The following is a 14248-nucleotide window of genomic DNA, read 5'->3' as shown; positions in this document are numbered from 1 at the left end:
AGTGGAGGAGCTAGAGCTGAGGTGGTGGGAGGAGGAAACACCTCCCTCCCTCCGTGGTAACGGCAGCCAGCCAGAGCTCCGCACTCTGCCTGAATAGCTGCTTTTGCTGGCGGCGGTGCTGGGGCAGCAGCAGGAGGAGGCACCACCCTCCCTTGTCTGCAATAGCAGCTTGGCAAGGGCTCCAGGCTCCCTACCCTCGGGAGACAGATGCGCTTGAAGAGGGGGGGGGGCTGAAGGAGGAGGGAGCAGAACAGCCACTCCCCCTTTCCATGCAGCAGTTACAGCCACACTCCGTAAGGGGACAGCCTTGCTCAGGGGAGTGTTGGAGTGGAAGGGCAAAGGAGTCTTGGGTGAGGGCATAGTGGGATCACGGGGCAAGAGAGTGTTGGCATGGGCGATAGGGGTCAGAGGTTAAGAACATAAGAATGGCCGTACTGGGTCAGACCAAAGATCCATCCAGCCCAGTATCCTGTCTGCCAACAGTAGCCAATGCCAGATTCCCCAGAGGAAGTGAACCAAACAGGTAATGATCAAGCGATCTCTCTCCTGCCATCCATCCATCCTCTGACAAATAGAGGCTAGGGTCACCATTCCTTACCATTCTGGCTAATAGCCATAAAGGACTTAATCTCCATGAATTTATCTAGTTCTCTTTGAAACCCTGTTATAGTCCTAGCCTTCACAACCTCCTCTGTCAAGGAGTTCCACAGTTTCACAATTCGCTGTGTGAAGAAGAACTTCCTTTTATTTGTTTTAAACTTGCTGCCCGTTAATTTCATTTGGTGGCCCCTAGTTCTTATATTATGGGAACAAGTAAATAACTTTTCTTTATTCACTTTCTCCACACCACTCATGATTTTATATACCTCTATCATATCCCCCTTAGTCTCTTCTTTTCCAAGCTGAAAACTCCTAGTCTTTTCAATCTCTCCTCATATGGGACTGGTTCCAAACCTCTAATCATTTTAGTTGCTCTGAACCTTCTTTAATGCCAGTATATCTTTTTTGAGATGAGGAGACCACATCTGTATGCAGTATTCAAGATGTGGGAGTATGATGGATTTATATAAGGGCAATAAGATATTCTCCGTCTTACTCTCTATCCCTTTTTTAATGATTCCTAACATCCTGTTTGCTTTTTTGACTGCCAGTACAGTCAAATGTTAAAAGATTAAGGACATGGGGTGTAGCAATGGGAGTCAAAGGATGTTAGGGGCTGAGGAGCAAGGGGCTGGGTTGGAGCTAGGCAGTCAGGTAACACTGTAGTCACACATTTGCATATTCATTATTTAAATAATGAATATGCAAATATGTGAATAAAATGTCACCAGTCTGACAAAGGTTTGTGAATGAGTTTGCCAGTCCCTGGCATAAAACCCCCCACTTTTTTAAGAAGTTATCAATCAATGAGAGGACCTTCCCTCTTATCCCATAACAACTTACTTTACTGAAGAGCCTTTGGTGAGGAACCCTGTTAAAGGCTTTCCGGAAATCTAAATACACTGGATCCTCCTTGTCCACCTCCTTGTTGACTCCCTTAAAGAACAGATTAGTAAGGCATGATTTCCCTTTACAGAAACCATGCTGACTTTCCCCAACAAATTATGTTGACTTATGTGTCTGGTAATTCTATTCTTAACTATGGGTGTGTCTAGATTACAGGGTTTTTTCAAAAAAAGTAGCCTTTTTTCGAAAAAACTTCACCTGTGTCTAGACTGCAGCCATGTTCTTTTGAAAGGAAATTGAAAGAACTCAGCAGTTTTTTTGATCACGGTAAACCTCATTTTAAAAGGAATAACGCCTTTTTTTGAAAGTACTCTTTTGAAAAAAGGCGCTATTGAACGCAAACTGTGCTTTTTCGAAAGAGTGTCTAGACTCTTTCAAAAAAGTGGCTCGCTTTTTCAAAAAATCTGCTTGTAATCTAGATGCTCTCTTTCGCAAGAGGCTTTTTCAAAAGATTCTAGACGTAGCCTTACGTTTCAACTTATCTGCCCAATCTGTAATTGTCTGGATCATCTCTAGAGCCCTTTTTAAACATTGGCATCATATTAATTATCTTCCAGTCATTAGGTACAGAAGCTGATTTAAAGGATGGGTACAAACAACAGTTAATAGTTCCACAATTTCATATTTGGATGAATGCCATCTGGTCCCAGTGACATGTTACTGTTAAGTTTATCAATTTATGAGACCTCAATGTGGGACAATTCCTCAGATTTGTCACCTAAAAAGAATGGCTCAGGTTTGGGAATCTCCTCAATATCCTCAGCCATGAAAACTGAAGCAAAGAATTCATTTAGTTTCTCCGCAATTACCTTATTGTCCTTGAAGGCTACTTTAGCATCTCGATTGTCCAGTGGCCCACTGGTTGTTTAGTCACCTTCTGACTTCTGATATACAAAAAAAAATTGCTACTATTTTTTGAGTGTTTGGCTAACTGTTCTTGAAACTCCTTTTTGTTTTTTCTTATTCTATTTTGACACTTAATTGGACAGTTTGTGCTCCTTTCTATTTTCCTCACTAGGATTTAACTTGTACTTTTTAAAGGATGCCTTTTTCTCCCTCACTGCTGCTTTTACTTCATGGTTAAGCCTCGGTGGCATTGTTTTGGTTTTCTTAGTGTGTGTTGTAATTTGCCTAAGGCAAAATTGATCCAGACAATTACAGATTGGGCAGATAAGTTGAAACATAAGGCTACGTCTAGAATCTTTTGAAAAAGCCTCTTGCGAAAGAGAGCATCTAGATTACAAGCAGATTTTTTGAAAAAGCGAGCCACTCTTTTGAAAGAGTCTAGACACTCTCTTTCGAAAAAGCACAGTTTGCATTCAATAGCGCCTTTTTTCAAAAGAGTACTTTCAAAAAAAGGTGTTATTCCTTTTAAAATGAGGTTTACCGTGATCGAAAAAACTGCTGAGTTCTTTCAATTCACTTTCGAAAGAACATGGCTGCAGTTACAACACACACTAAGTGTGCCTCTCTTACAGTGTCTTTGAAAAGCTTCCATGCAGCTTGCAGGGATTTTCCTTTACACAATGTATCTTTTAATTTCTGTTTAAGAAACCTCCTAATTTTTGTGTACTTCTCCTTTCTGAAATTAAATGCCACAGAGCTGGGCTGCTGAGGTGTTTTTCCCACCACAGGGATGTTAAATTTGATTACATTATGATCACTATTTCCAAGAGGTTCAGCTATATTCACCTGTGCTCCACTTAGGACTAAATCAATAGCCTCTCCCATTGTGGATCCCAGAACTAGCTGCTCCAAGAAGCAGTCATTTAAGGTATCAAGAAACTTTACCTCTGCATCCCATCATGAGGTGATGTGTACCCAGTAAATATAGGAATAGTTGAAATACCCTCTATTATTGAGGTTTTTTTATTTTTATAGCTTCTCTAATCTCCTTTAGCATTTCATAGTCACTATCACTGTCCTGATCAGGTTGTCGATAATATATTCCTACTGCTATATTCTTATTATTAGAGTATGGAATTACTACCCAAAGGGATTCTATGGAACATTTTGGTTTATTTAAGATTTTTACTTCAATTCTACATCTTCTTTCACACATAGTGCCACACCCCTTTCTGTCCTTCCGATATATTTAGTACCCTAGTATGACTGTGTCCCATTGATTGTCATCATTCCACCAAGTTTCTGTGATGCCTATTATATCAATACCCTCCTTTAATATAAGGCAAACTAGTTAACCCATTCTATTATTTAGACTTTTAGCATTTGTGTACAAGCACTTTAAAAATTTGTCACTACTTAGCTGTCTGCCATTTCCTGATGTGTCTGAATGGCATTTTTTCATTTGACTGTTTCTCATCTGATTGTAACCATATTCAATCATCTGATTTTAACCATGTTTAGTCATCTTCCATCCTCTCCTCCTTACCAGAACATAAAGAATATAAATGAAATATCACCACCATAATAAAAATTATTAAAACGTTTTGGTCCTGTTGTGATTGGGTGCTTAAATGCCTTAACAATAAAAGGTCCTGGTATGAACAATTATTTGAAAGGTCTGTTCATTTGTCCTATGAAAGCACAAGATGGCAGCATTTGTAATGTCCCAGAATAAAGTGGAGGTTTCTGGAATTCTGTAACCCTCTCTAATCACACAGGCCTTCTATCAGAAGAAATAGAACAGTTTACACCCTTAGTAAGCTTCCTAAAAGATAGGAGGAACCAAAGATGCTAATTTGAGGAGAAGCACAATTTGGCATTCACTGTGGAGCAAGGGCTCAGCAGTGTTTAACCATGGTAGTGCAGCTGTGCTTGGGAAGCCAACAGTAGAGCATAGAGCAGTGGTCACCAACCAGTAGATCAGGATCTACTGGTAGATCTTACAGCCTCTGACAGGTGATCCTAACTGGTTTGGCCCCATGGCTATCAACTGCTGGCATTTCAGCTGTGCATCTCTGGCCCTTTGCCTTGGAGCTGTTCCCCCAGAAGCCTCCTGCTTGATGCACAGGGCAGGAGAGGGAGAGGAAGGTGCTGATGTCAAGGTGCCCCCTTCTTCCACCCTGTATCCCATCACCACAGATCAGAGAGGGGGCACAACAGGACTAGAGGTAGAGCAAGTTGGCTGGCTGCTTTTGAGAGTGAGGCAGGGCTAGGGAAGCGGTGAGCCTGCTTTAGCCCTCCTGCACCATCACCCAGGAGCCACCTGAGGTAAGCAGTGCCCAGCTGGAGTCCACATCCTGAACTCTTTCCCCAATCACGAACACTCTCCTATACCTTAAGCCCCTGCCCTAGCCCTGAGCCCCCATGCATCCAAACACCCTTCCAGGGCATGCACCTAGAACCAACCCCCTCGTGCAAGCCAACTGCTTTCCCTAAGCTCAGCTCAGAGTCCCTCACACTCTAAATCCCTTACTCTAAGACTGGAGCCTGCACCCCAAACTTCTGCCCCACCCTGGTGAAAGTGAGTGAGGATGGGGGAGGGAGAGAGAATGGAGTGAGCAGGGGTGGGGCCTCAGAGAGAGGAAGGGCAAGGAGCACAAAGGAGATGGAACAAGGATATTTGAGTTTGAGGTAGATCTTGGATTGCACTTAAATTCAAAAAGTGATCTTGTGTTTAAAAAGGTTGGAGACCATTGGCATAGAGAGGATGGTGATGTGCAAGGGACAGCAGGGGAAAGCTACCTGATGCCACGGTGAGAGGCAACTGTATGGGTATGTGTAGACTACATGGCTCCGTCGACAGAGCCATGTAGATGAGGCAGGATGACAAAGGGAAATGAAGCGGCGATTTAAATAATAGCAGCTTCATTTCAACCAAAATGGCTGCCATGCTGTGCTGATCAGCTGTTTGTCGGCACAGCGCCGCAGTCTAGACGGAGATCTGCCGACCCCAGAATGCTTTGTCAGCAGATCCTGTAAGCCTCGTTTCACGCCTTGTGGATCTGCTGAAATGAGGCTTACAGGGTCTGCCGACTACAGAGCCATGTAGTCTAGACGTACCCTATAGGACAGACAGAGAAAAGTAGTTAAGCACAAAAGGCTGAATCCAAAGCTCACTGAAGTCAAAGGAACAACTTCTGTCGATGTCAATGGGCATTGCTCAGGCCCCAAGTATGAGGTACCTCAAACACGTGGTTATTGACCTTTTCCCAGTGTAGTTCTGCACAGAATTATCCCAGATCACTAAGCCATCTACGGGCTAGATTAACATGGAATCTTTTGCATTGGTCAAGGAGCTTATTTTAAATTTTCATCCTATTTAATTGTAAAATTAATTCACTTCCATACTGTAATGCGCTATTTCCTGTCAATTTCTCTCTTTTCTCTCCAATTCCTTTTGTATTTTTTTTAATACTTCCCACTAACAAGTGTTCTGTGAAATAGCTACATTAATAAAACATGGAAAACCAGCTCACCTATGACGGATACGCATCCTAATGGAGCTATAAGGGCGGCTGGAGCGAATCCATAAGCTGCAGCATTCCCCAGTTCTCCAAGACCCATGAGGCTAATTCCACACCACCACAGTGTGCTTGTGTAATACGGCTTTTGATCTGCTTGACATGCCAGTTGGAGATGAGCATATTTCTGGAAATTAATTATTAGGAACAGATGAAAAAGAAGCTTTCATTGTATTAATACATAGAATACAATTTGAGTAATTATGGGGCCTGTCAACTTCAAATTCCAGGTATGTCAAGATTTTCTCTTTTTTTCCCTCTCTCTCTTTCTCTCTCTCTAATTAGTTTCAGTTTGGTGTTGCAGACATAGTGCTTTGTACTAATACAATGCTACTTTAGCTTGATGTTTCCTTAACCAAATAACCTGGTATGAAATGATGAAAAATCTAGCCCATTAAATAAATTCACCTGAAAAAATATCAAAGGACTCTGAGGTTATATATAGTCTGGTGACTAGCACTATATGCCTCTGATGTTATTTCAAAGGGCGTTTCAGGAAGAAAAAAAAAAGATTTCCTAAGTAGCAATACAAATGTATGAAGCTAAAACCACAAACCAGGTGAAGTTGGCCAGAGAAGAATGTCTTTCTTCTAGCTGATCCATGAAGTAGATTCAAAGACAATGTCAGAATAAAACAGTGCCCAATGAAGCCTGGCTAGTATCAGGAGGAACTAATTCTGCCTGCCAAACTCATGCATGTCTTTAGTAGGATTATACACTTCAGTAAAGCAAACAGGATTTGGGCCATGATCACCTTCTATACAAAAAATAGACAGTGCATTATAAAATATAATCTGGATTGATTTAGTCTCAGTACAATAAAGTTTGTCAACACTCTCTGAGTTCCAAATATCTTAATCATATTTCTGTTTCAACAGTACAGTAAGAACATAGGCAAATAACAGTTTGTCAACAACCATTTCTATAGGGCAAAAGTACTATTTACTTGCATGGTGATTGTTTTCTATTTGGTTTTCTAGCTAGAATTGTCCCGTGACAGGACGTTTTGACCATCTTGGTCATTCAAGTCTTCTAAAATACAGCTCCAGCTGCACTGAAATTATTAAAAGAAGTGAGTAGGTGATAGTTAAGAATACATCATTATTGGGTTGTTATGCAATTTTCACTAAGCTAGTCTTGCTAGTACATGATAACCTGCCTATCATCATGCCTAATATTGTCTGAGTTTCTGTGTAATCTCCCATTGGTCTGTATCCATGTGTCATCTCGTTTTATATTTAGATTATAAATTGTTTGAAGCAGGAGCCATTTTTTGTTCTGTGTTTGTACTAGGGATGTAAGTGACTAGTAGACCATCCAATAAGCATAAGCTTATCGGATGGTCGACTAGTGATGCGACTAGTCATTCCCCTCCCCCCCTCCCCTGGCTGTTTCTATCAGAGAGAAGTAGGAAGGGGGAGAAGCAGGAGCTGGTGCTGGGGGGAGCTGTCTTAAAAGCCAGTTCCCCTCAGCACTGTCACCATGGGGGTTGGGCGGGGGTTGGAGAGGTAGAGGCAAAGCAGGAAACAGCATGAGTGGGGACTGAAGCCATCTCTGCTCACACCAGTTCTTTGAAATACACAAGACCTCCATTGGGGCTCTTGAACATTTCAAATGCTGAGATACCGCAGGGAGCGTGGGGCCAGCAGGGGAGTCCCCACTGGTGCCGTGCTCCCTGTGGGGCTTCTGCTTTTGAAACGTACAAGAGCCCCAATGGAGGTCTTGTGTATTTCAAAGGCTCAGGTGCTGCAGGGAGCACAAGGCCAGTTCCCCAATGGCCTCACACTCCCTGCAGGGCTCTTGCTACAGTGCAAAGGCTGAGGTGCTCTTATTGACTAATCGAGTAGTTGATGGAAAGCCCATTGACTACAGGCAGTCCCTGGGTTACGTACAAGATAGGGACTGTAGGTTTGTTCTTAAGTTGAATTTGTATGTAAGTCAGAACTGGTACATATTGCAGGGGAAACTCTAGCCATACATTTCTCCAGAGCTCAGTTTTATTCTCCCACACCTCACTTCCCTCAGTCCTTTATTCTCAAGCTGAGGTGCCTGCTGAGAAAAGCTGCTCTGCGTCTCCCTGGTCTGCTGGCGGGGGGGCGCTAGCTTCGCGTCTCCCTGGTCTGCTGGAGGGAAGCAGCTAGTGTGGGGTTGCCTCACCCCGTTTGTAAGTAGGGATCCGATGTAAGTCGGATCCATGTAACCCGGGGACTGCCTGTATTTGATTACTTAATCAATCTAAATTTAACATCCCTAGTTTGTATATCATCTAGTACAATGTGGTCCTGGTCTATGACGAAGGCTCCCAGGTACCATGTTACTACAAATACATATATAAATAGTAATCTATACAGTCCCACATATAAAGCCAAATTTCTCACCAGCCCTTCTGCATAGCATAAGAGGTAGTAACCAAGAGGTTCCAATTGGTTGGAAAAATGCCTTTTTCCTAGTGGAAAATTAAATTTTTTTGGGGAAAAAAACTAAAACCAAAACATTTTGATTTGAAAATGCTAATTTATGGGAGTTGTAGTTCAGGTGTCTCATGCTCCCATTCTCTTCTAGAGGCTGGGCTCTCATGATGCATCATGGCAGTGAAGGGTAAGTTAGGCTAGCAAGTGAGCCACATGAGTGGCCTTCCTTCATCTCAGCGGGCCACAAGATTGTCATAATTAAGAAGTTCTCCCTGGATAGCGCTTGCATACCTAAAATTTGAGAGGGGTGCTGACTGAACCATAGCCGTACTTTGATCATCTCCAGAGGGAGTGCATGGCTCTCCCAATGTTGTGTGCAAACAGCGCACACCTCACTTTACATGTGCTTGGTTTAAATGTATGTCACTTTTGTAATATCAGTTGGAGAAAAAACCCTCCATGGATGGAAACCAACAAAATCTGGCAACTTTGTGTGTGGGCAATGGTAAACAAAATATGTTATGGGCCACACATAGAACCCCAGTAGGCCACATGCTGCCCACCATTGCATTGTATCTCTCCTCTTGATGAGGGAAGGAAGTGCAGCATAGCAACAGCACGGCCACAGTGTTCCCTGTGGAATGTCATCCAGCAATGAAGTCCTGGCCATGAAGCAGAATGGGAGGATGAGGCAACTGAACTACAACTCTCATGAGATACCCAAGTGGCATTTCACAAGCAACAAGGTTTGGATTTTATCTCAGGTATTTCAATTTTTGGGCTTCAGTTTAAAAAAGTAATCCACAGCAAACTGACACATTTGGTGAGAAATTCCATTTAGTCAAAAACCTAGTTTTCTATTAAAAACAGTTACCAAGGAAATTTCTGATGAGCTCTGATTGTGCCCGCATTTGTCACTCCCACCCTTCCCAAAAAACCACATAGAATCCTTGAGAAGAACTCTAGAGTGCATCAAGAGACACCTTCAATATATTTGATCATACAACCTCAATTCACTGGCAACTCTTACACATCCTCCTCTATTCAATTGCTCATGCTCAAGTATTTTTTGCCCACATGGGAGTTCTTAGGGTATTTTCATAAAGTCACAAATTTGTGTTGTGTTTATTTGCAGACTGCTTTTTGGAAGGGATAAGAGAGAAGACAAGAAGGACTCGTTTAGTGGTTGGGATAGCGAAGAGTAACAAAATTTGGCCTATTTCTCATTAAAATTAATAGGAAAATAAATGTTGGGGTTTAAGGAAGTCAAGTGACCATTTAAAAAACAATGCATTATCAAGGGGTAATGTCATTTTTATAGGACAATAAAAGTTTCTGCTGCAATTGTTTTATCCGTGGAGAGAGGGAGTAAGCCTTCATTAGGTTTGTACACAATGTTTAGAGGAAAAAAAAAAAGATGCTTCAGTTCAAATCCAGGCCATGCTTTTAATAAATACAAGATAATGGTTGTTTGCAGGCCTGTGTATTCTCAATGTATTTCCTAGCAAAGGTTCACCTTACAAATCCCACTTTAAATGAATCTATGGACAAAGACTCGGAATTATGTGTTCATCCTGGCCTTGATCAGACTTTCATTGTAATCAGCAGGGAGATTTTTCTCATTGTCAGAGAGATCCTAGTCTCCAACCAGAACTGAGGAACACTGGCAGTGTCTCAGGGCAATGATAAAGTACAAGGGGTCTGAGGCTACACAGAGTACAGTACTTCTGTTTCTAGGGCTGTCAATCTAGATAATTCTAAAGCCTTAAAATCCACTTAAGAAAATAGGAGTGGGCTGGTGAAGAAGTTCCCTGTTTGAATAAAAAGGTATATTAGTGAATTTTATACTCCACGACTTCTATGAAAAACTGTGTAAATGAGATTTTTGTCAGAGAAAGCTTTGCAGTTGCATCCTTAATATACAAAGTCAGTTTAATACTAAGGGGGCTGGATACAATATTGCCTAAGTAATTTTGTGAGCATTTTTTTTGGGGGGGGGGGTTAAATATTCAAAGACGCAAACATGGATTCTGTCAGTAAACACTCATTGGTAAAACTACTGACAATATTTAAAGGAATATTTTGAAAATAAAAAACACTATAAAATTGCTATTGTTTGACTAGTAGCAAATTATTAAAACAAAAGAGATTTTAAAAATTCACATCTGTAATCCTTAATCCTACCAACAGCCCAAGTGGGCTCAGGAGATTATTTTTGAAGAAAAAGTTGCAAAGATATTCTTAGTTTGCTATTTTGTCATTTATGCTATTTAATATTAGTGTTTCCTTCAGCTTGCACAATGAAACTAGGCTGGTTAGAACTGCTTTCAGCCCCAACCTTGCAAACATTTAAGTAAGGCTTCGCCTACACTGCAGTGCTATTTCAGGATACCAGAGCTATCCCAAAATAGCAACTGCGCATATTTTGAGTGCACCTGTTATTTCGAAATATAGCGGGCTTGCTATTCCAACGTTCCTGTGAACCTCATTCCACGAGGAGTAAGGGACGTTCTAGAATAGCAATTTATTTCGAAACAAGTGCTACATAGACAGCACCAAATTTCAAAATTGACTCAAAAAATAAGCTGCGTAGCTAAAATTGCATAAATTATTTGAGCTATGGGTTCAGTAAAGATGCACACTGTGTGTTAAATCATGTACAAGGCCACAGGTTGGACCTTCCTGGTTCAGTACCCTCGAGACCTGAGCTGTCCTGGACCAGGGAATTTGCTGGACCAGGGGAGGTCAGTGCTCCACTGCTGGGTACCTGGGCTCCTCTCCTTGAGGCTCCATTCCCTGCTGCTGGCCCCGCTAAAGTTGTCCGCCACAGCTCCCCATTTTGCTGCCTGCCTGCTCGCTGCTTCAGGATTCCCAGCGGAGACCACTTGACTGCTGCCGGTCCCACTGCCTCAGGGTGTTCCCCGGGATTCCTTGCTGGGGCCACCTGACACTGCTGGCCCTGCTGCCACCGAGGGCTCCCCAACCAGAGCCACCCAGCCACCCCACCCTGCTGCTGCTGGGGATTCTGGCCACCTGCATCCACCAGCCCCGCTTCAGCCAGGGTTCCCTGGCCAACGCTGCCCAGTCATTCCAGCCCCACTGGCACCAGGGGTTTCTTGGGGTTCCTGACCAAGGCTGCCTGGCTGCAGGCAGCCCAGCTGCAGACGGGGGGGGGGGGCGGTATTCCCCAGCCACGTGACCCTGGTAACACTGAGGGTTCCCTGGACCAGGCAGGAGCTCCCTGGCCGTCACCTGGCCCCGCTGACACCGGGAGTTCTGGGCCAGGGCCGAGGCTCCCTAGATGCTGCCTGGCCTACCTTGGGTTTCCCAGCCCCTGCATTGCTCCAGGGCTATTTGGTCAAGCAACATCCCTGGTCCTGCTGGACCACAGATGTTGCCGGACCAGAGAATCCCTGATTTGGGAGGTTCAATCTGTAGTTCTAACAAACAGGCCTTTGTTTATGGGCAGCTTCACTTTGGGATTTGCACACATTAACACACTGGTACTCAAGTGGAGGGTCATAATTAAGGATGTAAAATCCTATTTAATTGGTTAACTGGTTAACCAATTAAAAGGAGGAATGGGTGGAGGGGCTGCCTGGGCCCAACCGCAGGAAGGGCCAGTTCAGGCCGGCCGGAGCAGCCACGTCTGCTACAGCCCCCTGCGGGGTTGGGCCAGCCTCCTGCCCATCGCAGGTAGGGAGCTGCTCCAGCCCCCATCGTTTAACTGATTAACCAGTTAAACACTCTCATCCCTGGTCATAATCACCCATTGGGGTCATGAAGAGGTCTAAAGGTGTAGCAATCTGATTGTCTGTTTTTATGGCTGGTTGGAAGGAAGAACCCAAAAACTTTCTTCTGTTGCATCATAGGTCACAATATAGAAAAAGCAGAAAACCATTTTACTATCAGAGAGTTACTGGGATAGGGGAGCCTAAGTTTCAGTAGACTATTAAAATTATTTTTTCTAAAAGCACTTTTATTAAATAAATAAAACAGTCATCATTTACTAAAATTTAAATAAATCTCAATAATTAGAAAAAAATATTTCATACCTGGATATTCAAAGAGATACTAATCAGAAAATTTCCAATGATTGCCAACAAAACACCCAAGAGCTGAGTCTGCAAAATTTAATTAAAAAACAAAATTAAAAAAAATGCTGCTTATAAATTTATATAGGCATAATAGAACAGAAGACTCTTGCTAACACTTTTGTGAAAGAATAAATCAACAATTAAAAAAACCCACATAATTAACATTTCTAGTTATTGAATTCATGCATCACTAAGTAAATCAATGAGGAATGTCTCAAATTGAATAGCTATATGGATAATGAAGATGGTGCATTTCGCCTGGGTCTTGAACAGTAAACAACTATAAACTGAAAGGTTATTCCAATGTACATTTTGCCATCCTTTGATAGAACACACTGTGGGTGGGCAATAATACTGGGTGGGGGGGGGGGGAATTTTTGATGGGAGGGCAATGACAAGGTTTTAGTAAGTGATCAAAAGCCACACTTTTCTGTGGAGGAGGTATGGGGTCTGGGACAGAGGTTGGGTGCAGAAGGGAGCTCAGGGTAGGGGACTGTGGTGCAAGAGAGGGTGTTTGGGTGAAGGAGGGGTTGTGACCTGGGGCAGGAGGGGAGGAGTGTACAGAGGGTTTGAGTGGTGACCTGGGGCAGGGGATTGGGGTGCGGGGACTGGGAGGAGGTATGGATGCAGGAGAGGATTCTGCCCTGGGGAAAGGGTGTAAGAGGGGCTGCAGGGTCTGGGAGGGAGCTGGGGTATGGAAAAGGGTGGGGTGCCAGAGGCAGGCTCTGTCTGGGAGACACTTACCTAAGCAGCTCCTGGCTAGCAGCCCAGCAGGACTCTCAGGCAGGCTCCCCTGCCTGCCAACAGCTCTAGGCCACTCAAACTAGCTGCTGTTCCACATGTCTCTCTGCATTGGAGGGAGAGAGGAGACGTCGCACACTGCGTCCATCCCCAGCACAATCTCAGCTTCTATTGAGTGGCAACTGACCAATGGGAGCTGAGGTTGTGCTGTAATACGCCCACCCCAAGCACATCTCTCAGCTCCCATTGGTCCGCTTTCTGGACAATAAGACCTGAGATACTGTACTGGGGCAGTGCACAAAGCTCCTCCTCCCCCATGCATGTGGCACAGAGAGCCACAGAGAGCAGCCAGCCACTTTGAGCAGCATGGAACTGCTCTGTACTGCAGGAGCAAACCGAATTAAAAGGCGTGACAGGACAGATCTGGCCTGCAGGCCATATCTTCTCCTCCCATTATAGAGGCTAGAAGCTAAGTTAACAATCAGATGGTGCACGCCATAGCACAGCCATTTGTGTGCTAATATATTCACTGTATGACACAAGGCATCCAGCAACACAGTTATTCCAATAATTTCATTAATGCATTTTGTTATTTCACCACACTCTGTCTGAATTAGGATATCTCCTTTTCAATAAACTTCCCCATCTTTATGTAAGGTTTGCAAATTAAAATATTGAAAATAGCATTCATTATTTTGGGATAAAAGAACTTAAAATAGTATTTCAACATGCTCAATGGCCAGGCTACACTATATAGTTACCTGCATGGGGGCACCATGTTATAACAGTTGTGTTTTCTGATCATGGTATAAGAGTTTGGTCTTAGATGGGTAGAAACCATGTTCTAATACCACGTGTCACTGTTCAGGGCAACTACACCTATGTCCCCTGCCACTCTATAGCTCAGCAAGGGCCTCATTCTCAGCAGGGCTCCTAAGCAGTTGTCTTTCTCCCATCTGAGTTGGGTATTCCCACACCTTCACTGTTATTCCCATCAAAAGACAGTCTGTCTAAGCAGGCCTGCTTGCTTTTTCTTCAGAGACTAATAAGGGTAGTTGCCCACACC

The 14248-nt window shown here is 43.4% G+C and overlaps 1 protein-coding gene across 1 annotated transcript in view; it reads right to left on the bottom strand.

The window, feature by feature from the left end:
- NIPAL2 (NIPA like domain containing 2) overlaps positions 1 to 14248 on the bottom strand; it is a 71328-nt gene that overhangs the window by 38342 nt on the left and 18738 nt on the right. The window contains exons 2-3 of the mRNA XM_006123921.5: positions 12400 to 12468; positions 5889 to 6060 (exon numbers count right to left, since the gene is read on the bottom strand). Coding sequence (XP_006123983.1) covers positions 5889 to 6060; positions 12400 to 12468 — 241 coding nt within the window. The remainder of the gene's footprint in view (positions 1 to 5888; positions 6061 to 12399; positions 12469 to 14248) is intronic.

This window comes from Pelodiscus sinensis, chromosome 2 (genome assembly GCF_052426305.1).
Source record: "Pelodiscus sinensis isolate ZL-2025 chromosome 2, ASM5242630v1, whole genome shotgun sequence".
Classification (NCBI taxonomy): Eukaryota; Metazoa; Chordata; order Testudines; family Trionychidae; genus Pelodiscus; species Pelodiscus sinensis.
The sequence above is the reverse complement of the archived record's forward strand: the minus strand, read 5'-3'. Positions and strand labels throughout refer to the sequence as shown.